Source organism: Neolamprologus multifasciatus, chromosome 7 (genome assembly GCF_963576455.1).
Source record: "Neolamprologus multifasciatus chromosome 7, fNeoMul1.2, whole genome shotgun sequence".
NCBI classification, from domain to species: domain Eukaryota; kingdom Metazoa; phylum Chordata; class Actinopteri; order Cichliformes; family Cichlidae; genus Neolamprologus; species Neolamprologus multifasciatus.
The window spans coordinates 46,723,178-46,750,874 of NC_140445.1; the positions used below are offsets into that span (position 1 = coordinate 46,723,178).

The 27,697-nt window shown below is 40.5% G+C and overlaps 2 protein-coding genes across 2 annotated transcripts; one reads left to right on the plus strand and one right to left on the minus strand.

Moving 5' to 3' along the window:
- The first annotated feature begins 91 nt into the window (after nt 1–91).
- Nucleotides 92–27,502, plus strand: snx33 (sorting nexin 33). Its single transcript, XM_085165278.1, has 2 exons — nt 92–2,443; nt 24,213–27,502. Exons 1-2 carry the CDS (start codon nt 1,024–1,026, stop codon nt 24,464–24,466), a joined length of 1,674 nt encoding a protein of 557 aa, XP_085021404.1. The 5' UTR covers nt 92–1,023; the 3' UTR covers nt 24,467–27,502.
- LOC146515141 (zinc finger BED domain-containing protein 4-like) lies at nt 6,856–10,064 on the minus strand. The gene has a single exon (XM_085165281.1). It carries the CDS (start codon nt 10,050–10,052, stop codon nt 9,654–9,656), a length of 399 nt encoding a protein of 132 aa, XP_085021407.1. The 5' UTR covers nt 10,053–10,064; the 3' UTR covers nt 6,856–9,653.
- Nucleotides 27,503–27,697: the final 195 nt, after the last annotated feature.

Here is a 27,697-nt window from a genome sequence, read left to right on the forward strand (position 1 = left end):
ATCTTCAGTGTATGTAATGCTCCTTCCCTCTTGGAGGGGGCGGCATTGAGTCTGTTCCGTCTCTTCCAAACAATATAAAGGAGCTGATGAAAAAAAAAAGGCGAAGTTGCCTTCAATTGTCTGACCGCACGTCATGGAAAGAGTTACTTTGTTGCCGCCCGCAAAGGAATAAACTCCAAGAAATAGCAGCGGCTCGTGGCGTGTGCTAATACTTCGTGGGCGCGGATTGTTTTTGGCCGTTTTCTGCTTTGTTGCTTTTGCTGAATCCAAAAAGGATCGACTGAAGATGCGCAGGAACCTGTTTACAAGGAACACGCAGCAAGTTTCAGTGTGAGGGAATGCGGCGTTTAAAAGTGCACAGGGATACCATTACTCATCCATCTGTTTTTCCTTCACACCGGGCCACTTTGTCCTGGAAGTAGTCCCATCACGGATGGTTTTAAAGCTCTGTAATGAGACACAATTGTACAATAAGTTAACAGCGAGGCTGAAGCCCACCTTGAGAGGATTTTAAAACGACCGTCGGCGCCTTTGGAGGAACTCTTCGGTGAAAACACTTTTGGTTTTGAACCTGTTGTGTTTGTGATGAGAAAGGAGGCACGGGGTCCTTCTGTATTGAGAGGTCTATTGTGTTACAGATCTTTTGTAGGTTAAAGTTCTTGTTAGACCTGCTAGTATAATGCAATAATAGATCAACAGCCTCAATGGGCTGAGTATACTAATTGTTACCCTAGGCCTGTTTCAGACTTTTTATTTTTGGCAGATAGAAGTAATAGTTTTATGTAACTTTTGACAAGCTCTGTGTTTATTTAGTGTCAGATCATTAAATTTACATAGGTCATATTGTGCTGTGGCACACACGATCGAACAGCTGCGATGCCATTTGATATGAGTTTAAATATTACAGTGAGCTAGTGTCAAATGTTTCCAATGTGGCATGCACCGAGACAGCAGCATCGATATAATCTAAGCACTATGTGCATGTAGAATTCTCTGGTTTCGCAGCCACGGGAGTAATCAAAGATGTCAGTGAAAGCCAAAGCCCTCTATACTTTTTTAAGCGAAAACAATGGGGAGATTAGCATCCAGGAGAATGAGGACCTGATTATCTTTGACGAGAACTCAGTGGACGGCTGGTTTCAGGGGGAGAACAGCCGAGGAGAGAGGGGTATCTTCCCTGCATCCTATGTGGAAATTATACGCAGTCGCTCCAACTCTAATGTTACCGACTGCTCCATAAGCCCAGCGGGCTCTTTAGGAAAGGACTTCTCCACTCCAAACACCTCGCTCCATTATCCACAGAATGATTATGATGATGACGATTATGATGACTGGGATGACTGGGATGACAGGTCCACTGTTGTGGATGATGCTGATCACACCAGGAATCCTGGAGCCAATGGACATGCCCCTGAGAACCCGATGACCAACAATCCCAATGTGCACTATCGACCCAAGCCGGCATCCAGACAAGATAGCATCACCAGTTCTAGGAAGGGCAGTATGGTGGGCAGGAACTTGAACAGATTTTCCAGCTTTGTCCGCTCAGGGGTAGAAGCATTTGTGTTGGGTGATGTCCCCATGATGGCAAAGATAGCTGAGACTTACTCCATTGACATGGGTCCCTTGGGGCCCCGGTGGAAGGAGAATCCAAAGCCTTTCTCCTGCTCCATTGAGGATCCCACCAAACAGACAAAGTTCAAGGGCATCAAGACCTACATTTCATACCGGGTGACACCAAGTCACACAGGGCGTCCCGTCTACAGACGTTACAAACACTTTGACTGGCTGTACAACCGCCTGCTTCACAAGTTCACTGTGATCTCTGTGCCTCACCTGCCTGAGAAGCAGGCCACGGGGCGATTCGAGGAAGACTTCATTGAGAAGCGCAAGAGGCGACTGATACTGTGGATGAACCACATGACCAGTCACCCAGTCCTTTCCCAATATGAAGGCTTTGAGCACTTTCTCATGTGTGCCGATGACAAGCAGTGGAAATTGGGCAAGAGAAGGGCGGAGAAGGACGAGATGGTGGGCGCGCATTTCATGCTAACCCTTCAAATCCCCAAAGAGCACCAGGACCTTCAGGACGTCGAGGAACGGGTCGACAACTTCAAGGCCTTTGCCAGGAAGATGGACGACAGCGTGATGCAGCTGACACACGTTGCCTCGGAGCTGGTGCGCAAACACCTGGGTGGATTCAGGAAAGAGTTCCAGCGTCTTGGAAATGCCTTCCAGTCTATCAGCCACGCATTCACGTTGGACCCTCCTTATAGGTCAGATGGACTCAACAATGCCATCTCCCATACTGGGCGCACCTATGAGAACATTGGAGAGCTGTTTGCAGAGCAACCTAAGTATGACCTCTTCCACATGCTGGATAAGTTGTCGCTCTATCAAGGCCTGCTCGCCAACTTCCCCGACATCATTCATCTACAAAAAGGTGAGCTTGAGAAATTTTAACGTGTCAGAGAATTTTCTGATGAATCTGTGCACGAAAAAAAAGCAAAACAAATGCCACAGGAGTCAAAAATCGTAACGATAATTGCATCCATATGCTGGATGCAATTATTAATATGGTTGTTCAAACAAACAAAGCCACACACTGGGCCACATAATCAGCTTTTCTGACATGTCATTTACAATTTGAATTTATCAGAAAGCTGTGCTGAAGGGTAAAGGACTAATTGGTTCAAGATGTCATTTTGTTAACCTAAATTTTGTGACTTATCCATCAGTAATCAGAGAGCCAGCATCAGCTGCAACAAGAAAGCGTTTCATTTTGCTAACTGTTAGGAATAATAAACAAAGTGTCTGCTAATAGGAACATAGTGAGCTGATAGCTCACAATCATGTTTTGTTGCTCAAGCCGTGCAATTTATTTTGTTATGGATGGCAGACGAGGGCAGGCCTTCCATAGCTCCACTCCCCTCATGACAGACACAGACATGCAGATACGCAATACCTGAGCCCAAGATTAAATCATAGTGTTAGCCTGTTATATTTTTCACTTTTTTGACGGATGCAGTAATAAGAATCGTTTTAGTAATTTTATGTGGAAAAATGTCAGACATTCTTCAGTTTGAGTTTCGTAATTGAGATGATTTACTGCTTCTTTTTTTTTTCATCAGTGAAAAAATAAAAACAACAGATTAGTGTAATACTTTAATGGTACAACAGTCAGCCATGTTTACTTGGTTGTCATTGACAAGAAGTGGTCTTTGTAGTCAGTGTAGTCACTATAAGAGGCATGTTATCTGCTAGGTTGTCAAGCTAGTATTACAGTATTTTGGTTCATTCTCCAGGTTTTAACTAACAAATTAGTGCTGACACACACACACACTTTTTTTTTTATCTCTTAGTTAAGACATTGAATTGATATAACGCTTTCCCTAGCCTACCCTAACCCTAACCATCAAAAATGAACGCCTAACCCTCAACCGTCGTTGTAATTTACCAGTCTTCAGGAATAGTTCTCCAGACTTCTTGAAGCATATTCAAAACAGTTCTTTGCATGTTGCCCAACCTTTTGCTCTCAAACTACTTCAGTATAGCTGAGGTGTGTTTGGGATTGTTGACATGCTGAAAAATGAATTAATTGCTAATTAGATGCTTTTAAATGGCGACTCAAACTCTAATGGCCCTTTGGTGTGTTTGCATTTCCTTTGGTTTTGACAAGATACCTAACACCACTGGCTAAAACACGGCTACAAACCATTACAGAGCCTCTGCCGTGTTTTACAGATGGCTTTCTGTTATGTCTCTCTCTTTAATCAGAGATTTCAAATCTGGTTTCATCCCTCCATAAAACCTGTTCCCACGGACTTTCAGTTCAGTTCTAATTTGGCATACCTTTGCTTTTTCTCGATGTGTTCCTTCCTTAAAAATGGTTGGTGCACATACTATTTTTTCACAGTACTGTATGCACTAGTATATAGTTTTTAGTGTATTATTGCTTCTGTTGAAAATGTGAAATACACATTACCCTTTGCACAAGTTTCCAAAAACGATGCCGTTGAATATTAGCATAGAAGTGTGCAACGAGTAGATTTATTGACCTGAAATCATGAAATGCACCATTGTTTTGTAACTGTGCTGCTCCTTATTTGCATATGCAATTTTCTGTTTGTGATGCCCAATTTTCTTAATCCTACATGGAGTTCTGGTAAACTTGGAGCTTGTAAAGTTTTACGCCCGAGCAGAGCACAGATAAATCAGCATTCTGTGTCAGCTCTCAAATAAACAACACATCAACCGATTGGAGTTTGTTCAGGAGGAAGGAAGGGGCTACTGCCAGTGAGGAAGGAGGAACGCTGTTGGTAAATGTTATTATCTCCCTTCAAACAGCTGGTGCGTATTATCGCAGAGGTCATTCGTGTTACAATACAGCTAGTTACACGAAAGCACTCCACCCAGGAACAAAAGATATAATGTGAGCCATCTGAATGAAATTAAAGGGCCAGTCCACCAAGACCCCCCCAAAAAACCAACAAACAAACAAAACCACGGGGAATCTTTCAACCTCAGAGTATCAGGTCATGCAGATGGTTTCAGTGTTATGTATCGAGATTGGTTGGCCTCTGATATTGAAATTTATAATCCATTCACCTCCACTATATGACATTAGAGTAAACAGAATAAATAGAAGATAACCGTGTTTACCCCAAAGAATCAAAGTTGTTAGGCCTGGCGTTCATTTGCTCTTTTGATACTATAAGTTCATGTGGAATACCTGAATGGGGGTGATTGACCATTTCAGGTAAGATGTTTTTGTTTAGCACTCAACATTAAGCCTGGATTATTTAAACCACACAGTTTCCAACAGATTCAGATTTTATTTGTGTTTGTGGCATCCGTGCATACCCATGTGTGTTCATCTACGTATGTACAGCTCCTGCAGGGTGAAGGCTTGCCTAAGTTTTTAAATAATACCTTTTGAAAAGGCAAATAATATCACTAAACGCTAGATGACAATAATGAAACAATATAATGCTGCTTCTTTAGTGAGACTCTTGCGGAACAAATGCCAGCGTTACCATCCTGTTCTACAGCTGTAGATGCAGTAGTAAGTAGTACAGTAGTTCCTCTACTCTTTTGCAGGATCATTGAGCTCGTGTAGCAGCACATGCGCCAGTTCCCTAATGGGTAAAGTTCCCCTCCAGCTTTCAGCAGACCTTCGACTACCAGACATCTGAGTATGCACACTCAGGGGATAAGATCCTCTCTGTAGAAGAAGCTAATTTATAACATGACCACTACAACAGAAACCTGGCAACTAGCTTGCCTGTAGGCCGGGGCTAGCTGGTCAGCAGCGACTAACCTTTCAAAATAAAAGCGAGGAGCCTGTCGACTCACAAATGGATTGTGGGTAGGTGTCGCTGACAAACAAAATTATATGTTAAAATTATTTGCCTTGTATCCTTGGGCTGCTGCTGCTGATATAACTGGGCTGCCCACCCCAGTAAAGTCGGTGTGTGAGGAAACACTGATGTAATAAAAGCATGATGTTGGAATCTACATAAAAAGTTTGATTTGGCAGCAGTGTCTACAAATAGTTCTCACCCCTAGCCAGGAGGTGATAAATACTGTAGGAAACTGTATTTTGTTCAGGCAGAGACCCTTTCCCCTCTGCTGAGTCTTCCCTGCCGGTCCACATAACTCCCCTTGATATGACTTGTGTTCTGCTGAACCAGATACAGCTGTGGCAACAGTCGGAACACAGAGATCTGAGGTCAACCTTTTCCGGTACACTCCTCCTTCATCCCTTATGGCTTTTTCTTTATTCCCTGCCTGCCTTCGCTGAGGTCTACAGGAGCTGATTTTTAACTGTGATCCATGTCAGGATGTGAACGCCAGGAATTTTAACTGGTGGTGGGCAAGCGAGCCACGCGGGTTGTGTGAGGAGAAGGTTTTGGGCAGTGTCAGGAAAATCTGAGGGTGTGCTCCATTTGTGTTTTCATCCAAATTGAACAGACATTCACTTTTGGTTTCTGCCTTGAAATCAGTCTGCAGCCAAAGCTGCCACACATGCTTCAATGATGTTTCACTATTCTCTTTACATCTTTTTCCCCTTGTCCCACATCTGCCCATATCAGAACTCTTTGACTGGGAAGTTTCCTTGGCTTAGATACAAGAGAAGGTAAATCTATCCTGGTTTCAAATGCTTGATCTCCTAACGGTGCATACGCTGTGCTTTAAACATCTGCCAAAACAAATCCCTTAGTTAGACATTGATCTCATTTGAATACAATTGAAAGTCTTGATGTGAAGAGTAAATAACATTGCATTGTTGGACAATAAAGACCTTCTGAGGGTTTTGTGTGGGGCGGATCTAAGCACTCCCAGCTACAGTTGGGATGCCTTTTACAATCACTTGTTTGTTAGCCATCCTGGCCTCTGAAATTCACTTCGCTCCTTCACTTTGAATGATTGGAGTCATTGTGCTCCCTCAGCGTTCATCAGGTCTTAAATATTACATTTATTTATTTATTTATTTATTTTTGTCCAGTGTCTGTGAGAATTTGGGTAGAGATCATGTTCTGTAGATTCTGTACCTGGCAACAACCACTGCACTGATCTTACACAAAAGACAGCTCTTCAGGGGTTGAATACGTATAAAAAGAAAACACAATAGAGTGAAACCAACGCGCTCCACTGCGAGGGTATCGGACCAGATGATCTGGTCACATGTTGTGTAAGATGAGATCAGGGGTGTTGGTTCTGCATGAAATCGGGATCTGCATCACCCGAGAATGACATGTAGAGCAAATTAAGGCCACGATCACCGTTTAGTTGTAAAACTGAGCTGTTCAGTTTGTATTTTTAGTTTCTTTTTTTTTTTTTTTTTTAAAAAGGAGTGGACTTTTTGTCTTTTTGCTACTTTAGCAGCTGCTTGTAGTTGGATAAAACCTGCTGTGATCCACACCACATCATTATGCAGTTTGAGAATGAACTAGCTACCCTGGGACACCTTTAGCAGGCCAGACTTTTAATATGGACAAGAGGTTAGTTGTCCTCCATATGGCAACGCATAACAAAACCACATGCAGGCTCTTGCATGCACATTTTTGAATGAAAATATATTTTGCTTTCAGCTCCGGGGAAATGTGTGTGCCAAATGCCCTATTGATTTGAGCAGATAACACACAGCCATCTAACTTTTAGTTCTAGTACTTATAAGACAACCACACAGCTCTTTGGTTAATTTTCAAAGACTTGACCAGGAGCGCGTACGGCGTTAATATGATCTGACAAATCTGTCAACGATTAACATTCCATATGTTGGTGAAAGCCCAAAGGCAAAGGCAGCGTTTTCTGCAGGTGCACAAACAGCAGTCTGTGCAATTAGCCTTGCATTTCGTTAGCATAGAGTGGACAAGTTATGGCAGTTGTAATTTGGCCGATTATAGTTCCCTTTTCTGACTGTAGTGACTCTGGAGAGCAAAGGTGTTTTGCTGCTGTTGGCTCACTCATAAATCTTGACAAAGGCTAGCGCCTTGGCTTCACACACAGCTTATCCACATGCTTCTGCATTCCTGTCTGTGCTGGCCCAGTGCAATGTTGTTTCACACTAAAGGAGATCACAGATGTCTCAGAGTCCTCAGTTTTTACCAGTGCCGCCTCCTTTCTTCTCCTAGAGAAGCACAAATTCTGCAGCCTTAGTCTAAAAAAAGGCACAAGTTACAAGTAAAATGAGCTTATATGGAAAAAAATTGGCACAGTGTTTAACAGCACACAGCGTGACCGCTAACCGTGAGCGTAATGGCAATGAAGTTTGAAACCTCTCTGTCAAAAAGTGATAATTATGCTTTAAAGATATTCCATAATTCAGAATACCAAAGAGGGTGTGCTAGCGAGGCTGGCTTCTCAAGTTTAAACTTGGCGTGTTAGTGTGTAGCTACAAAGGCTGAGTCTTCTGCTTCGGCACATTGATCAGCATAAGTTTACTGCAAATGTGCCATAATCAAGTTTCAACTTGGCAGGCAGACACTAGTGTTAGAGTTATAAATTTAGAGTAAATGTTACTTACGACTGATCTAGAAATTGCACCAGTTGAATATCCCAGTAAGACTGGCCAGTGTCCCAGCGTGCACTCTACCAAAACACTGAAAAGCTCACCTAGATGCAACCATTTTATTGGCATCTGTACTTTTCCTGCTGTGGCACATGGAAAACGACACAACTGGTCACACTGTCAAGCATGGGTAAGAGCTGATTGAATTGTAGAGCTATAACATATGTGCAGTGTTTTCTGTTTTAATTAATTAATTTTTTTTAAAGTCTGGTAAACTATTGATGGTGCTGGGCAAGTTGCACGGGAACTGTAACAATACTTTCCCCCCTCCTTAGTCGTAAGTTATAATATTTGCTTATTGCTCTGTTTATGACCAGTTCCACTTCACTGTAGTAATAATTTACCCCACAAGCGGAGTCAACTTTTAGTCAAACTTCCACCCTTTAGACCTGACAGGCAGAAAAACTTCCTCATATCTACTTCACTTAATTTTAGTTAAGTGAATTTGGTTCCCGTTGCTTAGCCAGAGTGCGCACATTGGCGGTAGCCTCACTATTAGATCCTGTGTTGTTTATAACTTACTTCTGCTCTGCCATATCAGAGAGAGATAAATGATTTTTAAATGTTTTAATATTGCAACAGCTTAAACTTGAAAATAGGATGACAGTGTTCTTTATAGGGTTTCAACCTGGAAACAAGGGGTGGCCCACTGTTATGTTGGCTAGTGTGAAATTGGCTTACTGTTCCCATTTACTATTTTTGATAAACTAAGAACAAGACGAAGGTTTTTATTTAATATTGGGGCTTTCCCATAGCATATTGTCAAGGATAACTGGTATACATTTTACTGTGATGTCACTGTATAGCTTTTTTTTTTTTTTTATTAAAAAAAATTATGCAAGCCCAGAAATGTTTGACATTGAGAGCTGTGTGTCATCCTCCAATGATGATTTAGTAAAACTGGAACTACTTCAACAATCTCCAGCACATCGCAATGCTTTCCAAAATATGCAAGAAAACTGTCCCCGCTAAAGGTGGAAATACCAAACATGTTTAACCGCTTGAGTCATAAACATATTGTAGAGTACACCGAGGCTTTGATGGAAGAGTTTCTAGCAGTTAAGATGTATGACCCAAAAGCACATAAGTATCTCAACCGACATTGGCTGAAAGACTAGCTAGAGTACTAGCTAGTACTGTTGCTAGCAGTTAATGATATATGACCCAAAAGTAGGGCTGCTCGATTATGGCAAAAATGATAATCACGATTATTTTCAATGAAACTGAGATCTCGATTGTCAAAAAATAATATAAAATGGTGTGCAAATACTGATAACCATGCAAATGTTTGCAATATAAAAAATAAATAAAAAATGTAAACATTAGTGTTTAGTGAACTTCAAACTACTGCATAATATTTATGCATACAAATAACCAAACATGAAAGCAAGCTGTGTAGCCACACAATGCACAATTGCATCAAACTGACATTGAGGTATGTCAACTAAAGTTGCTGTCAGAACAAAAATAAAATTAAACACTGAAAGTAGTACCTTTTATAAGAAATAAATAAAAACTAGTAGGCCCGAGTCCCATACAATCTCAAAATGGCTCAACAAAACATGGTTCCTGCAACCTTTCAAAGGTTTTTAGCCAAAAACACCAGCCTATTGACATGATCAGGCTTCAGGGATGCACGCAGGCAGTTGACAACAAATCCACCAGTGCGGAAGACCCTTTCTGATGAGGCACTTGTGGCTGGGATGCAAAGATATTTCTTTGCCAGGATGGAGAGTCGTGGGAAGAGGTTCTGTGATAGCTTCCACCACCCCAGTGGGTCTTCCTCTGTGTCCAGGGTCCCTGCCTGGAGATAGGCCTGAAGCTCAAAAGCTATGGCCTGGTCCAGTCGAAGAGCATGTTCTGCACCTGGAGCTGTGCTGTGAGGGGCCTTAAAGAAGCTGCTTAGGCCCTTTTTCCTCTTCTTTTGGTTTAATGCACCATCATCAGCAACCTCCGTGTTACCAACGGGTGTCCCCATCACTGCAGCCTCCTTTAATGGGACAAATATAAAATGACAGCAACACAGAATGAGGAAGCAGTTTTATCTGTCTCGGGTTTGGCATTCTAAAATACAATCCTTAAATAATTACTATGAATAATGATAGATGGATAGATAGATGTTTAGTATCTTTATAAATACCATGATGGACTTCATTTCCATTGTCAGTCTGGCTTTTATTGTCTCTTGGCTGACCTCGCTTACATATCTCAGTTTGAACCTTGGGTCCAGGACAGTGGCCATGTCAAGCAACTCTTGTGTTGGTGAGTCACCATACTTTTCATTTAGGTACTCCAGTATTCTCCTCTTGATGCATTTTGAGAGGTCTGTGTCATCATCTTGCTCAGCCAAGATTGAGTTGTTAAATATGTGGAGTGTTGGTTTTATTAAAGACACACTCACATATTTCTCTCCAGAAAGTTCATCAGTGAATTCAACCAGAGGTCCCAGGGTCTTGTTGATGGCCTCAAGGACATCAATGTCCTGCCATGAGGGGATGAGGTGCCTGGTTCCTTTGTCTTGGGAGAGGACATGGGCAATGGCCTTCTGCTGCTCAAGGACTCTGGAAACCATGGCCTGCCTAGGTCCCCATTTGGTTGGACATTCAGTCTTTAAAGAGCGGTCTGGCAGTTTGAGGTCTATCTGTGCCTTTTTCAGCTCTCTCTTTTTTTCCAACTGAATGAAAAGGTGCTGACCACTTTTTTGCAGACCCCCACTGCATGCTCAATCCTGTGATCTTTCATGGCTCTTTCTATAACAACATAAAAAATATAAACAAGCATTATCAGGATGATGATTGTCATTTCCTTGAGTGTGAATGAATAAGAAAAAGTGATGGTAGCTTATTTATGTGTTTGTATAATTCATAGAAAATGTGTATGACTGTGAGAATGAATAAAAGTATCTCTGAATTTAAATCATTTTTTATATATTCATTCGAAGCATTATGTTGTATACTTATTGAAAGAAAATCACATTATGCATCATATTCAGTAGGAATTAGGCCTACTCACCTATGGCCAAATGTAAGCTGTGCCCAAAGCACTGGAGCCTCATCCAGCCATTCAGTTCTGCAGCCAGTATGACATTTGCAGCGTTGTCTGTGGTTATACAGACGAGTTTACTCTCCTTCAGATCCCACGTAGCCAGTGCTTGTTTCAGACCTGCAGCTATGTTCTGCCCTGTGTGGTCTTCTGGGAAAAATGATGTCTGGAGACATTTTGTTTTCATGTTGAAATCCATGTCAATGAAATGTACCGTGTGGCTCAAATACGGCTCCATGGTGCGGCTTGACCACAAGTCCGTTGTGGTGGCAAAATATTGGGCTGTAGCCACTTCCTTTGCGACACCATCATGACACTCATCATATAAAGCAGGAAACGCCACTCGACTAAAATAGTGACGAGATGGCAAGTTATACCGTTTGTCCAAAGTGTTGATTAGTTTCTTAAAGCCGAAGGTGTCCACTGTGTTAATTGAGCAGTGGTCTTTGGCGAGGAAAAACGTTACCGCGTTTGTTATCTCCTTGTGTCTCTGGGAGCTGGTGGGATATTTAGTCGTGTTGTACAGGATAGCGTGAATGGAGGTCTATGAGGATGAAACAGGTGTTGTTGAGGGTTTTTCTCTATGCTCCTTCATTGTTTGATCGTATGTCACTTTGTGAGCGGTCTTCAAATGATTGAATAAATTTGTAGTGTTGCCCTGTGGTGCAGCTACAACACCGTAGCAAAGTTTACACACTATATTGACTTGATCCACGTCTGACTCCGCGAACCCATAATGTTTCCACACCACTGAAGTAGTTTTACCTCGCTTTTCAACCAACGGCATTCTTTCTTTAGCAGCCATTATCCTCTCCTCTCCAAATAACGTCTGCTTAGCTTTCCTCAGGTACTCTTAATTGATGTGACGCGTGTTCGAAACGCAGAGAGGTGCGCTCAATTTGCCACCTTGCGAGAGTAAAGCACGAGGGAGGTGCTAATAATCGGCTCAGTCATTTTTAATGATCGTTGAAAGCCCAGATCATAATCGTGATTAAAATTTGATTAATTGAGCAGCCCTACCCAAAAGCACACAAATAACAACCAAGCTTGGCTGAAAGACTAGCTAGAGCACTAGCTAGTTGCTCTCCAAATGGAAGAGCAAATGGTGTATTGTGTGTAATACTGTTTAATATTTAATGTGTAATATTGGGTGTCAGAAATATCATTATCACACATTTCTGTGATATTTATTTTAGGCTTCTACCCGGTGCTGTTTTTACCTGTTCATCTGATATCACCTATGTCCATAAATCTAGTTAGGCTGAGTCATTGTTTGCACTGCTGTATCTGAAGGAGGCTAAACATGATTTGGTGCTCCCACTGGCAAATATAACCAATACTTTCTCTTCATGCTGGAAGTGCCCAATGACTCTCTGTGTCTCCTTCCTCTCCCTTTCTTTTTGCAGAGTTACAGATCGGAAATTCCGTCAGCCCAAGTTAGCTCGTCTAGATCTAGGTATTGGTTTGCCAATGTATTTTATTAGCCTACTTTTACTGTTTCAATATACTCCACTTGGGAGAAAAACAAAAGGAAAAATGATTGACAAATGTTATAGCTTTATTTGCACTAATTATGGATGACAGTAGGCTTCATTCTTTGATGATTTGGTCATTCTCTTACAGGCTGTCAAGTGGGAGATAAACTCCCTTTGTCTGTCTATTTCTCTGTTGTGACTCGTTGTGTTTGCAGAGACACACCTAGGCCAACGCACATCTATGGCGCTAACACGTCTTGAGTGCACCGTCTTGCTGTGCGTTACATTTCACAACAGACAACTGCTCTGACCTCATTCTCCAAATATCAGCCAAAGTTCATGTGTGAAATCTACTACTGCATGTATGACAACAAAAGTATACAATCTGTGGCTTATTATATTGATTTCTTTTTCACATTCTGCAACTGATTACAACTTCGGGTGCTGGGGTGGCTGCAGCTCAGGAGGTAGAGCAGGTTAGTGGTTCAGGCTACGTCCACACTAATGTGTTTTGTTTGAAAACGCATCGTTTTCTCTCCGTTTTGGCCTCCCGTCCACACTGAGATGGCGTTTTTCCCAAGGGAAAACGCAGTGTTTTGAAAACGGTTTCAAAACAGAGCTGTCCCGTCGCAGTGTGGACACTCGAAAACACAGACTTTCGAAAATGATGACGCATTTTAGTCATGTGATGCATGTGACCAATTAAAGATAGTGGGGGGCATTATACAGCAGTTGTTTTGTTTGCTCTCAATTTTGACAGCCCTATTAAAGATTAATATCAGTTTGTACATGCTCCAGATAGCTTTTCTTCAAATTGTTTAATTCTCACTTGCTTTTGCAACTTTGTACTTTTGTGTTACTCGCAGCAACAACTCCACCTCATTGTTAGTCCATTTAAAAAACTCGGTGCTTTTCTTCGACCTTTTGCCGCCACGTTTCAATGAGTAAAGTAAATAAACGGCAGACAGAAATGAGACAGGCCGAATCTTCTTGTGTTTCACGCATGCACAGTAGTGGAACCTAAACGTTTTCGGCCGATCCAATGTGGACGCACAACTCTGTGAAAACGACTGAAAACGCTAGTGTGGTGGACGCAGAGGGTTTTCAGACTAAAATGCCGTTTTCAAATCTATCCAGGCTAAAGTGGACGTAGTCACAGTCACTGGCTCTCTGATACATCTATCGGAGTGTGAACATGCGTGAATGTTTGCCATAAATAGGGCTGCCACGATTAGTCGACTAGTCACGATTACGTCGACTATCAAAATCGTTTGAAGCTTTGTAAGATCCCAAAACACGCAGGAATAAGTAGTAGAATTTAAGAGTGTAATAACGGACTGAAACAGAAGATGGCAGCACTGCATGTACAAGGATGCCAGCTGCCGTTAAACCCCGAAGAAGAAGAAGGAGCTGTGTCCCAGAATTCATAGCGCAGCCCAGCTCAGTTTCCAACAATGGCAGCAGCTAGTTAGTTTTAATGTTACTCTTATTATTCTTTCTGGGTCACAAAATAAACGTTTAGCATATTTTCAGGCGAGAATGTAGCTGTGTAAACCTCAAATATCTCCTCAGTTTATCAAGACGCCACATATTTTCAAAAGCGCTCCGACGTTTTCGGAGACGTCTGTTACCCACTAGCACGATAGCTAGCCGGGGGCTAGGCTCACTAGAGCCGTGAGACTCCTGGCAAATCGTTTTCAAACCCACTGCGGTCTTTTGCTACTCAGGTTAAACATATATAAGTCACTTAGATAACTTAAAAATGTTATTGTTTGGCTTTTTTTTCAGTATTTTATTTGTTCCTGAGTAAATCGGTTAGGCTGAGATTAAAGTTATAGTTTTTACACAGCTGAATAAACGTCAAGCAGACAACTGATCATCAGAAGTGTGAGATGCTCGAGAATATACTCCGGTGTCCCGTTATATTTTAGATAGCAATGAGTTTATTAAACTTCACCGAAACAATCTGCAAATTTCATTAAAATTTAATAAACTATCATCTTGTCTTTATTTTTAGTTAGCACATACCTTAAACACTTAAAGCTGTAAGCTAATGATAGTTATATAAGAGCAGATGCATGCTGGTGCAATAAGCTGTATGTTTTACGTCCAATGGATGCATGATCTGATTAGTCGACTAATCGCAAAAATAATGGGTGACTAGTCGACCATCAAAATAATTGTTTGTGGCAGCCCTAGCCGGAAACACAGAAAACTTAATTAATTTAATTAAAACTTAATTTAAGAGCAACAGATATGTGATTTTTGACCATTTATCACAGTTAATTGCTCAATTATAAGAAACAGATGGCAGATTTCAGACTGACTCCATCTTATCTCATTTTGCAGGAGAATAAATAAATAACTGAAGTAAGATAACTTTGTCTTATTGCTGTTGACAGCTTTTAACTTTGAGCACATAATTTGCTTTTGAGGTGATAAAATGCAATATATGATTTATATGATATTACAATACTCAACATGTCACAAAATGTGAAATTAACAAAAAGTATTGCAATATCATTGTATCGTGGGCTGTCTGATGATTCTCACCCAATAACTACCATAATCTGCTTGTTGATATTCTAGTTAGTGTGACCTAAAACTATCAATTGAGCCCCTGAAGTCATCGACAAAGTGTTCACTAAGGTCCTAAAGATGCCAAAGTTTGAGGGTCATTTGAAGCCTGAGGAGCTGACCCCTACTATCCTTTAAAAAGAATTTAGTTTTAAGACATTTCCAAAGTTAACAATGGACTGTGGTGGTTTCCAGGTTTTTGTTTTGTTAGTATGTCTAAGCTTTAATTGGTGCTGACTAAGGTAGGCAGTCCACAAAGCAGGGATGAATTTATTTTGACCACGGGAACAACCTTAAAGTCATACTGGCCAGACATTCTTCATCAGAACTGCATGTCTTACTTTTTCTTTCTTTGTTTCTTGTAAATTTCAGCTGCCTCTGCCATTGCAACACTTCCAAGTAGACAAAAGTAAAAACTCCATTTATTCCACAGAAGAAGAGCTGACACTATTATATATTAATTTGATGTCACAACCAGAAACACAACAGAATGCCTTAAAACCCAGAGGGATTTCAAGGCAACCCGACTCTTGTCTCACAAATCTTAGTAATAAATAGTTATACAAAGGGGCCGTGATGTCACAGTTAATGCTAGCTGCTCATCAGTTTTGCTTGATATGCGATGACAGCACTGATGCTGTTGTTGTCGGAACGTTTGTGAGGTAGTTTGAACAGCTAAGTTGTAACAAGGCCGGACATTTTGCTCCAGTTGGCAACTGGAAATGCCAAATATTTTCATCCTCGTCCAGTCCAACTTTTGATTTCACATCGACATACAGATGTCGGAAACCCGACTTGAAAAGAATTGAGATAAATCCCTTTGAAGGGGAGCGTTGTGACTTAACACCCCACCCCCACCCAGCGAGAAGCATAACTGTACATATCTTTCTTAATAAACGAGTACATCATGCTAGCATAAATGTTTGGCACGAGGGTGGATTTATAACTCTGTCTGTGTAAATATGAAATATATAGTCGTTTAAGATTAGAGTCTCTCTAAACATTAAAAAGAAGAACAGCTGTTGAACACATCAGGGCATGGCTTCAATTAAGAGATTCAGTTTGCGCTTTGGAGCTGTTGGAAGCCTTTTGTTGTAGTTCTGCGAGTGTAAGTGTTGTTGTCATGGTTGAAAACTTATTATCCAGGGTGCAGAGGAATTTTGGACTATCACTCATTCTGTTTTATTTTAAAATTGTTCCTCATCCTCAAAGTACTGAAAAATTCGAGACGTTTGCTTTTTGTGTCTGTGTCCATGCAGCCGCTGCATTGACTTTAAAGATAACATTTCTGAGATGGATAAAAGTTGCTTGTGAGTGCATTCCAGCTCAGGTCATTAACTCCAGCTCCGTTTTATCTGTGTATCTGATTGGCTGCTGTAAACACTATTACATTTCCTGCTAACTCAGCAGGTTTTTTCTTCATGTTTGTCTATCCTCGAGGCTTTTAAGGCCAACTTTAAACGCTAGCAGATATCGCAGAGTCCTTTTGACCCCGTCAGACATTCTTGAAGAAATGTCTCTTCTCTTTTTCTTCTCTATTTTCAGCTTTTCTGCACATGATGTTCCCTTCCCTTCCTTTCCCGTTTTTTTTCTCCCCCTCTGTTCTTGTACTCTCCTCCATTAAGACTAAATGTCAGTGTTTATCTTTGTCTTCAGATTTCTGTGCTTTATTACCTTGTTTGAATAAAAATCATAAGTGCTTCTACAGGCATGTTCTGGACTGAATCAGCTTAAAGGCTTTTAATAGCAACAGACTTGGAGCTGAATAGATAATAGTTGTTTTTTGTGATGTCATTGAAATATAGAGTTATGGCAAAATACGTGAGCATAAGTATTAGTAGTAATTTGAGTCTGTATCCAGTTTTCTGTAATGCATCCATGATGAAACAAAATACAGCCCTGATAACAAAGTATTAAGGGGGAAAAGGAAATGGCACAGTATACAGGAAGTGGCCCTAGCATATTGAAGACTTGCTAGCGCACTAGGTTTTAGGTTGCTGAGCAGTTAACCAACTAGACACTTTCGGGTGTAACTATAGATGGTATAAAACATGGACATAGCTTCCTGGTTAGAAAAAAAAGCTAATGTGAAAGTGCCTTTTGACCACCAGATGGCTATAGCTGGGGTGAAAAATAGGCTTCCACATATATAGAAGTCTATGGGAAAATAGCTTTCTGTTTTTAACTTTGTAAACACTTACTGGGTTGGTGGTCACATTAAGTTTTATTTTATAAACTTTGGTCATATATTTCAAAATGGAGGATTACCTGTGGTATGCTGATTGGTGAAGCCATTTGTTAGCCAATGAATATGTGATTTCACAGTACAGCATTATATTGCGTTTTTGTTGTTGTTGTTTTTTTTAAAACAAGATGGCGACGGTAAAAATGCTAATCTCTCAAGGCTGCACTATCAATGGGCTAACGACTAACTAACAAAGAGAGCAACTGTATTGATAGAGATGATGGAGGCTAGCATAGCTCGCAGCAACTAGTAGAACACATAAACATTAAAGAAACTAAAACATAGTACACAGTACTACTGGTATATTTTCTTTTTTTCCAGGCAGTATGAAGACGGACATGTGTAGCTTCCAGTTCTGAAAAGTGAGATCAGTGAGGGAACGTCTTAACATCTGCATTCTAGTTAATGGCCACCAGAGGGCTGATCTTTGCGCTTGTAAAGAGACTTCTGGTGTCCTCGGCTCCTGATGACTTTATTGATTTATTGAGTATATTTTTAAAAAAGTCCAAGAGTCACTTGTCACATGTGATTTCCAAACCCATGGGTGGCAACCACAACACAACTTTACAAATGAAAGGTGGCATGATTATATAAAAGAAAGGCCCCATCCTTCTATTCTAACATCTGTGGCCGTTCCTCGTCACAAGCATGTGATGACACTGTTTGTGTAATTACACAAGTTCCACAGTGCACTTTGTTTTTTCTTTTTTTGCCATTTACGTTCTCAAAGCTGAGGCCAACAAAGAACAAATATGTCATGAGTTCACTGCGGTGCTTGACACAGACGTCAGCCCTTTTACACACACACACACACACACACACACACACACACACACACACACACACACACACACACACACAGCCCATTACTAATGGTCAGTGTTTTGTGGTGACAAGCCTCACTTGTCCTCAGTTTAGAAATATTTCTGTTTACCTCTGTCCAGTATGAATAACACAGACTAATCTTATTCAGGCACGTTAGTCCTTCCGGTGTTTGAAATCTTTCAAACAGTATTTCCAGATTTGTTTGTTTTACTGTTCGCCGAAGATTCATTTTGATTACGCAGACTCAGAATGGCTTTCTTGTTGGTATTTAAACTTTTAAGGCTTATAGACGACTACTCTAGTACCACATACAGTGTTATACAAGTCAGTCAGTTCAGCGACTGCAGCACATTTTTATGGATTTTAAAATGTCATGTCGTCACCTGCAAGATATTTTTCCTTTTACTTTTCAGAGAGAGAGTAATTAGCCAATTCTGAGTCCTAAAGGGAAAGTGGGTGTATTGTGTGTTTTGTGGTTTTCATTGCAGTAGTGATGTCATTACATACTGGACACTGCACATTTCACATGTTAGCCCAGTACAGTTTAACGCACACATGCACATGCACACAGCTCTAGAGAACTGCGAAGAATTTCTTTAAAAGGCAAGGTCAAATTAAACCTTACTTTTAATAGTTCTTGAGGAAGTGCTGATTTTGTAATAACAGGGTCATTTTTGTTCAGCTCACTGCTGCTCTACTTAATGCTGGTAGGGTGGGGAAAAAAAGCTAATTATTGTTTTAGAAACGTGTTCACAACTCCATCAATTAGCTGCAAAAGCTGGCTATTCCACTGGTTTTCACACCCCACCTCTTATTCCTCTCCAGTGACCGCATAGTTGTGGTACATCTGTGACTGGCAGTTTATTACTTGGTGACTATTCAAGTGTTTGAAAATCATGGTCATCCAACATATATTCGATATAATGATATATATCGGATGACGATATAAAAACGTCTATCGGTTCAGTTTACGCTATTGTTTGTTTCGTGGTGTCGCAAAATAAACTGTTTACGGCAATATTTTTTTCACCGTTTTGATGGACACTGTAGTGGCTATATTAATTTCTTAAAGTTCTCTCTTTCTCTTATATTTTATATAACCACACTACAGATGGACAAGCGCCTGTTTTTATGCGTTGTGGTTAGCAACAACGACGGTAACACCGTCGCGTGTCCGCTTGTTTATGTTCCACATAAACCTTTCACAATAAAGCTCAAGATCCTGTTGAGACTTTTCAAAATAAACTGAATCACGTGAAAGAGCAGATTATTTACGGATGAGAAGTAAAAAAGAGCCGCCAGGTGCTAATAAATAAACCTTAGATTCAAACGTTAGAACAGGCTTTTCCCCGCAGCACGACGTGTAATAAATACTCACAAAGAAAACGGCGACCGTTACAACTTATGTCTAAAAATGTATAGTTTCATGCATTGGTTAAAACACTCGACTCCAGCTACATGACGCGCAGCTGGAAACACTTCACGCAAGTCGAGATTCACAGAATTTACAGAAAATGTTACATTTTTGTGATTTATATCGTTATTGGGACGATAGAATTCTTATATCGGGATATGGGATTTTGGGCCCTAACATGGGTCACATATTAGTGCACTGCTTAGTATTGGCGACAGGCCAAGTGTCACCTCTGTGTCACTCTGGATTCCTCTCACAGTCCAAAGACATGCGTGTCAGGTTACCCAGCTATAGGTTTGAATATAAATGTGAATGGCTGCTTATCTCTATGTGTTAGCCCTGTGATATAGCAACGTGTCCAGGGTGCGCCCTGCCTTTTGCTCTGTGACATAGGGATGGGCCCCTTTCATCACTATTGTACAGTCAAATGTTAATAATATAAAGCTTTCTATACTATTCCAAGAGTCACATTCCTTTTATATAAAGCTTTTCTACTCAACTTGAGCACTCAAAGCGCTTTATACAACAAGCCTCATTCACCCATTCATGCACACGTTCACACAAGCACTTTTTCTTTCTATCTGATATTTACATGCATTGACACTCTGGTGAATGTGTCGGGAGCAACTGGGATTCAGTATGTAGTTCAAGAATAGTTTGGTATGGAGACTGGAGCAGCTAGTGATCAAAACACCAGCCTTTCAATTGCTACATGACCTGAGGTACTGAGCTACACCCTAAAGATAACGAATTCTCAGGTCTAGTGTCCGTCTTGTGACGTGTGTTTGTGGCAGTAGTGAGAATGACTTCATTCCTAACTAGGGATACACCAACTCAGCTATTTCCACTTCCAATCCAACACCATTACCCTGGTTGTGTGTAAGTATCTCCCAATACTGAGGTTGTTGCTGTGGTGTGGCTAAGTAAACACGGAGCAGCATAGAACTGAACTGAATGAATCAGCTTATTGTCACCAATTGCATCGCTTATTGTGTCCGATCCAACTTTTTGGGTCAGTATTGGAACGATATCTGATCCATTGTCAGACTGATGCATCCCTACTTGTATTTTATCCCAAACCAAAATCCTTTCCCAAATCAAAACAAGTTGTTTTGATGCCTAAACCTAACCCTAACCAAAGAGGGTGTAAGTAGCTGGTTTCTCATGCTTTCTTTAAAATGTGTTTAATGCGTCTGTTAGAATTTTATAAAAGCCATTCACATAGTATTTAGAGATCACAGTTACGATTCATGTGCAACAATTTACATAGTATAGTTCTACATTTCTAGCTACTCGGACAAGCTGATTCATTCTATATATGACCAACATGTAGTGCAGCTGTGCAGCAAACCAATAAACTTTGTCTTTAGATTTATACACACTATCCATATCTAGAGAGGCTCCACTTCAGTTTAAAGATGACTACACTTCAGGATTTAACAGTAGGGCTGATTTAAATCTAATGTAACCGGAATCCAGATGACACAGAGTTAAAATTAGACACACTTGCCTAAAAAGTGCTGCGTTTTAATGTCTGGATCATAAAGAAATCTGCAGTCTCTGGGAAAAATACCAATGACAGTGCTTAATAAGGACACAGTAATAGTGAAGTATACAATCAAAACATGCTGTAAACACGGACTTTCCGCTCTCAGTGAAGACGTGCGTTTCCCGAATTTGCCCTGCAGTGACCCCAGGCTAAGCGAGAGGCTGTGGGAATGAGGAATGTAGCAATGTCTATTATCTCAACTGTCTTCACTCATTTACTCTTCATTTTAAACCTCAAATGTATAATTGCATTTATCAAAAACTATGCGACCTGACCGCACAGGCATTCACGCTATAAAATATTTTCCAAGACAATAGAAGTAGCGTGATGGCAGCAGCAGTGGATCACAGCAGGACGTTGCATAATCCTTTTTACTTGTAGCGATTCAGTCAAAGCTGCTGGAAGTGCTGCTACAATATGGACGACAAGCATTTAATCGCTTACATGAACGCAAACAAACCAACCATCTTCAGCTAGTTATTCTATTCACCCAACTCCTTTTGCTAAGGAAGAATGATTTTATGCTGCTGAATTTAAGTTTTCTTGTTGTCAGCTGCCTCTCGTTTTTTGTTTCCTCCTCCTTTCTTTCACTCACTCTGTCCAAAGCCTTCTCCAACCCCTTGTGGAGCTCTAATATCTCTCCAACACACGCCCATTAATCTGTCACATGTGAAACACTGGTAGCTGGTCTGGTTAGGCAAGATAAACAAATCTAGCAACTTTCCAGACCACTGATTGTGTATCAGTGAGCATATGTAAAACCTACAGGGAAACAGTACGACACTTGGAAACTAGTTCAGTTTTACTTCTAGCCTGATGCACTTCTTTTTCATTTTGTTCGTGGATTTCGTGGCTTTAAATATTCTTGTGTTTAGCTGTAAGCAAGATCCTCTTTGTGGCGAGATTGTGCATCAGCTGTGCCAAGAATTTCAAGAGAGGAATTGTTTTTTGTTGCTTTGGAAAGCTAAGCAGCAGCATTTTACTATATAGTTTTGCATGAAGTCAGAGAGGACGTTTAGCTGCAAGGAAGAGCATGTCAAGTTGTTGTGGGATTCTTTATGATTTCAGTCTCACACACACACGCGCACACATACACACAGAGCTATGAGTGCCTTTCCTTTATGTCCCGCAGACATGCTTTCTTGTGCTGCACATTTTCCTCTCATGTGGAAAACAGAATACATAAATGTAGGTCAGAGCTACAGACTGCAGTCCACATGCCTCTTCTGCTGGAACCGGCTTCAGCTGCTATTCATGCTTTCCCACACTTCTGCCAGGAGTTTCGAATGAAATGCCGTGTAGCATGACCTCAGATTTACAGTTAATGGATGAGTGTCAGGCAAGTACTTACAAAGCAGAACACCTAGCTTGTCCAGACTAGTCCTGCTTCCTGATTTTGAGCTCAGGCTTTTTGAGGCTGACGGTCTGATGGGAAATGCAGCAATGGCGACGTGCCATCCGACTGCCATGTTCGGCAATTGGAAAGTTACTTCATAGCAGTCTGGGTGAATGTGGTCCCGACTAGCAGTAGGCACACTGAAAGTAGACGTTTGGTATGCAGTGAAACAAGAAGTGATTGTGTGGTTTCCTCCGTGCGCTACCCTATAAAGTGTATAGCTTACAGTAGTTAATGTCTGGGGAGAAGGTTACAATGTTTATCTTGAGATATAAAAATCAGCATAGCGATATAGCATGTTGTACTATAATGGCGAGTAATAAACATCTGTGACTGTTTCTGTGCTGTATTTATCTTTTATTACAGCATATGGTTTTTTTTTTTGGTTTAAAAAAAAGACCACAGACAATTTAATTGGGAGGTGAAAGGGGTTGGCATTTAAGGATTTAGCAAATTAGACAAAAACATGGTGTTTAGCATGCAGTAGTGTTCTTTTATTTGCTTGGTTTATCATTTTAGATTTCTGCATCCACCCAAAAACTGGGAACTGGGAAATATGTTGCATGTTTTAAATAAGTCACTCTGCATAATTCTACTAGCACTTTCACATTTCACCCAGAGCTATAAAGTGATTCCTAAAAAACTATTGAGCTGTTTTCTGCAGACTCTCCAGAGCAACCAGAGCTTAATTGTCTTACTATAATGATTTTAGTGTATATGTGTGTGTATATATGTCTGCATGTTGTGCACCAAAAACGGTAATTCTTCACCCTCAATATACATAAAGCAATCATTTTGAGTAGAACGCAACTAAAATAAAAAACACAACAAAAACAAAAACAAAAGCCAAAAGGTTTATTTTATCCAACTCCTCTGCTTATCCAACTCAGGGTATCATTTTACATTGTACTTGTGTAACACAATTACAAATTTACATGTAAATTAGGGGCAGGAATAGCTCAGTAGGTAGAGTGGTGGCCCCATGATCGGAAGGTCGGGGGTTCGACTCCATTGAACGGTTACCCTGAGGTACCCCTGAGCAAGGTACCGTCCCTACACACTGCTCCCCGGGCGCTGCACTGGTGGCTGCCCACTGCTTCACTGGGTGAATGGGTTAAATGCAGAGGAGCAATTTCCCTATGGGGACTAACACATACACATTAAAGTAACTAATTCAGTTAAAGTCAGTATTTTTTTTTTTTTTTTTTTTTGAGACATCATCACACATACAGCAATTATTAATATCTGTGTGTGTTTGTGTGGTGTTTTTTTTTCCCTTTTAAAATAAGATTTATTATAAATACCCATTTTGATTGATCAGCCATATTGATCATCGCTCTAAATTGAATGTCAAGTTCAGCGTAATGAAAGCTTGTTATGTGGCGGTCACCAAAATTTCTCTCTGTAATGGAATTTTGTTGGAGACACTATTAAATACAGAGTAAAACATTTGAAAAAGTGCATCATCTTTGAGGTTTTTGTGTCATTCGCTATTACATCTGAATAAAAAATGCAGTTCTCAGAAGCTCTGGGAGTAAAATCAAAACAAACGTGCATTGCCCCACACGCCACAGAGTTAATAAGAACCTAATGGCATTTTTTTTTCTTGACACAGGTGCCTTTGCCAAGGTGAAGGAGAGCCAGCGGATGAGTGACGAAGGGAAAATGGACCAGGACGAGGCTGACGGCATTAGGAAACGCTGCCGGACTGTGGGCTTTGCCCTCCAAGCGGAAATGAGCCACTTCCATCAGCGACGGGAGGTGGACTTCAAAGACATGATGCAGGCCTACCTCAGGGAGCAGATAGCGTTTTACCAGCGTGTTGTCCAGCAACTGGAGCGCACCCTGCGCATGTACGACTGTCTGTAAAGACACCGGACTGCTTTCTGGGTCAGGATGTCAAGAGAGAAAAGGGAATGCACACACACAGAGGGGAAAAAGGAAAGGGAGATTCAAGTCTTGACTCTTTCATCAATGGTTCAGTTTAAAAACAAAACAAAACATTTGCAGATGAATGATGCGTGGGTTTACTGGAAAGACATGCAAAGCCAGTCACTCTTTCACTTTGATAGATTCAAAGTTTGTTTTATTATTATTTTTTTGTGTGTGTGTTTTTTCTTTTTAAGACCTACTGTATCTTTTATTTCTGAAATACACAGCACACAGCATATTGTTTATTTGACATAATTTAATGTGTTGGTTACATTAAAGTAAGAGTATAGGTTTCATATTCATAGTGGATCTATAGTAGAAACGGGTTCTGTTTTTAAAGTCGTCCCTTTTCTCTTGAGTGTTGTGTAGCGTGGCCTCCACCGGTGATTGAAGTCACATCCAGTGTAAAATGTTTAAACTTTTAGCTGAACTTTCAACAACTTTCATTAAACTATCCAGAATGTCCTCATCAGTACTTCCTGGCCAAAGAAGTGCACTGTACGCTCAAGAGGAATTAGCCCTGTTGATTGCTCGCGTGGCTCAGGCTTTCATACTTCACGTTAGTTACTTTAAAGAAAAAGACAAATGGCTGTCTAAACTTTGCACCATGTGAAAAATGTACTGATACCGTGTAATTTTGTGAGTCCTTTTTTTGTTTTCTCCGTGACGTTTGTGCCTTTAAGGGGGACCGTTGTCTGTCGTCTGCAGTGTGGCTTGTGTTTTACGGGGCGAATTGTTGGAATGAGCTCAGTTACGAGACAAGTTTGCACATGTTCCTTTTTTTTATTATACTGTTAGGTCATCCTGGGTGTGTTTGTGTTGTGTGGGTTAAGGAATGTAACGCTGTGCAGATCAATTCCCTTGTCCTTGACGGACAAAACTATGTTTCTTTATATGTAGCAGAAGGTGTATATGTAAGTTTCATATGAAAAGTGTTCAGGTAGTTTAAGTGGAGCAACTTGTAATCATATAGTTAAAAGGAGACCACATTCCTCCCATTGTATTACCAGAGTTTTGTGTTCATATTAAGCATTTTACAACACTGAATGCTCACAAAATAATACTTAGTCTCTTTCCTAAAGCCATAGCAAAGAAATGCATTAATTCACTTCCTTGGCATTAGTTGGATGAGGAGATTATTAGCACACTGGGCCTTACTGCACTCCCTTAGTTAAGAAATATGCAGTTTTAGCTTCTAAGCAAACTTCCAGCTGATTGGCTGTCCCTAATTAACAAGATTTTATCAGCAGGTGGGCGGGGCTTCTGCACTCATAGACAATTAGTAGTATGATACTTTTTTGGTGTCAATCTGATAGAAGAAAATACAGGGCCAATATATTTCCGATACCAAATACCTTTAACCTATAAAGGTATGAATTTGCAAATTTTGAATACATTTTAATTACCACTACTTTGATTACTGTGATTGTAACTACTTTCCACAGTAATTACTTGATACAACAAAACACATCCCTTCAAAATACATGATCCTTTCATGTATTTTGAAACTTTTTTTTTGAGACCTGTAATGTTAATGTTCCTGTCTCTAAAGCACTTTTGGGTCAACATCTGTTGTTTAAATGTGCTTTAGGCTATAAATAAAATAATCGGGAACCTGGTAGCCTGGTTCTGTCCCATTGATGATTAAAATGAATGTCTACATTCCCATAAATTAAAACTGTTGAAAAACTGATGTGGAAACACTCTAGTTTCTGATTTTATTAGTTGTTTTGTTGTTACCTCTTGAACAGGTAGCCCATCAAATTGCCTCCTGTAAAACCAACTTGTCCTTAACCCTTGTTTTTGTACTTATTAAGCAAACCAGATGCAATGTGCTGAATATAGATTATTGCAGTGCTGGCAGATTTTCTTTTCTTTAGTCATAGCTAGGCTAGCTGTTTTCCTTCTTTTCCAGTCTTTGTGCTAAGCTAAACCAGGTGCCAGCTGGAGCTTGTCATATAACTGACTTGACCAGAGAGTGGAAGTGATCCTCTCATTCGACTTACAAATCAAATACGTGTTTCTTATTTTCCCAACATAAAACCGTTACTTTAACAGCAACTGGCTGTGAGGGCTAGAGGCCCACTTACTCATCTGGTTTAACAAGAGAACATTTTCATGGCAACTTGCGGTTTAGACGAGACTATCTTTAGCATTACCTCGAGGGAATGTTTTCTGACTCTGCTTTGGGATTGAACAGGGGTCGATCTAGCGGTGGTGTGTTTGGGTGACAAGTGGAATGAATTCATTTTTCGTGAAAATCTGCTGCAAATTTCAGTCTTTTAGAATCTTATTATGAGTGTCCTGTAACAAAAACAAAAAAACCACTGACTCGGCATGCAGGTTTCCTGGCAAACGAATGCTCTGGTGTGTGTGTGTGTGTTTGTGACTCAGATACCGGTACTTTTCAGTCCACAACTGCAGCCTTCGACTGCCTGTTGTTGTCTAATTTTGAACAAATTTTTGCGTTTCATACGTAAATTGTATTTTCTTTATTTTCTTTTTTTTAAATTTCTGTCAGAATCTACACTCATGACAGACCAAAGATGTGTTAGATTTTTCTACTGGCGCAATCGGTTTTGTTGTGAAATGATAAATGCTCTCTGGTTTTCTTATTCAGTCTGTTTCAAATATTTGGAAAGACCAAAAAAAAAAACAAAGCAAAAGAGAAACATTCCACAAAGAAATGATCATGGACACCAAAAGGTTGGTGCAGGATTTGGGGAATACAAAGACATGCAAGGCAAAAAAAAAGAAGACCTCTTTATGTTCCAAAGCTGCACGATAAGTTAAATGAAAGACATTTCGCACAGATGACTGTTTCTTAATACGGATATTTGACTTTGAGTTGTAGGAGCTCTGTGCTTTAGCTTCTTCCTCTGAAATACCAGATGGTGATTTTTCAGTAAGGAATGTGTCACTTGATTAAGGGGAAGAGGACGTATAAATCTTAATAAAAAGTCATGATGGAAATTGCTGTCTTGTTTTTATCGTCCATTCAGAAGTCACGCCCTGCACTAACATTATTCTGCACGTATTTCATCTCCACTATTTAGCTGTTGCGTTTCTATTTATTCACAATGACCTCCTTTTTAAAAAAGCTGATAACCAAAGCCTGCATTGCTTGTCCTGTCTTCCTCCTCTCAGCCCCCAACCGGATGGCTGCCC

Coding starts and splice junctions, on each gene's coding strand:
- snx33 (XM_085165278.1), top strand. CDS start 1,024: ATGTCAGTGAAAGCCAAAGCCCTCTATACTTTTTTAAGCGAAAACAAT. Junction 2,444..24,212: donor CATCATTCATCTACAAAAAG/GTGAGCTTGAGA, acceptor TTCTTGACACAG/GTGCCTTTGCCAAGGTGAAG.
- LOC146515141 (XM_085165281.1), bottom strand. CDS start 10,052: ATGGGGACACCCGTTGGTAACACGGAGGTTGCTGATGATGGTGCATTA.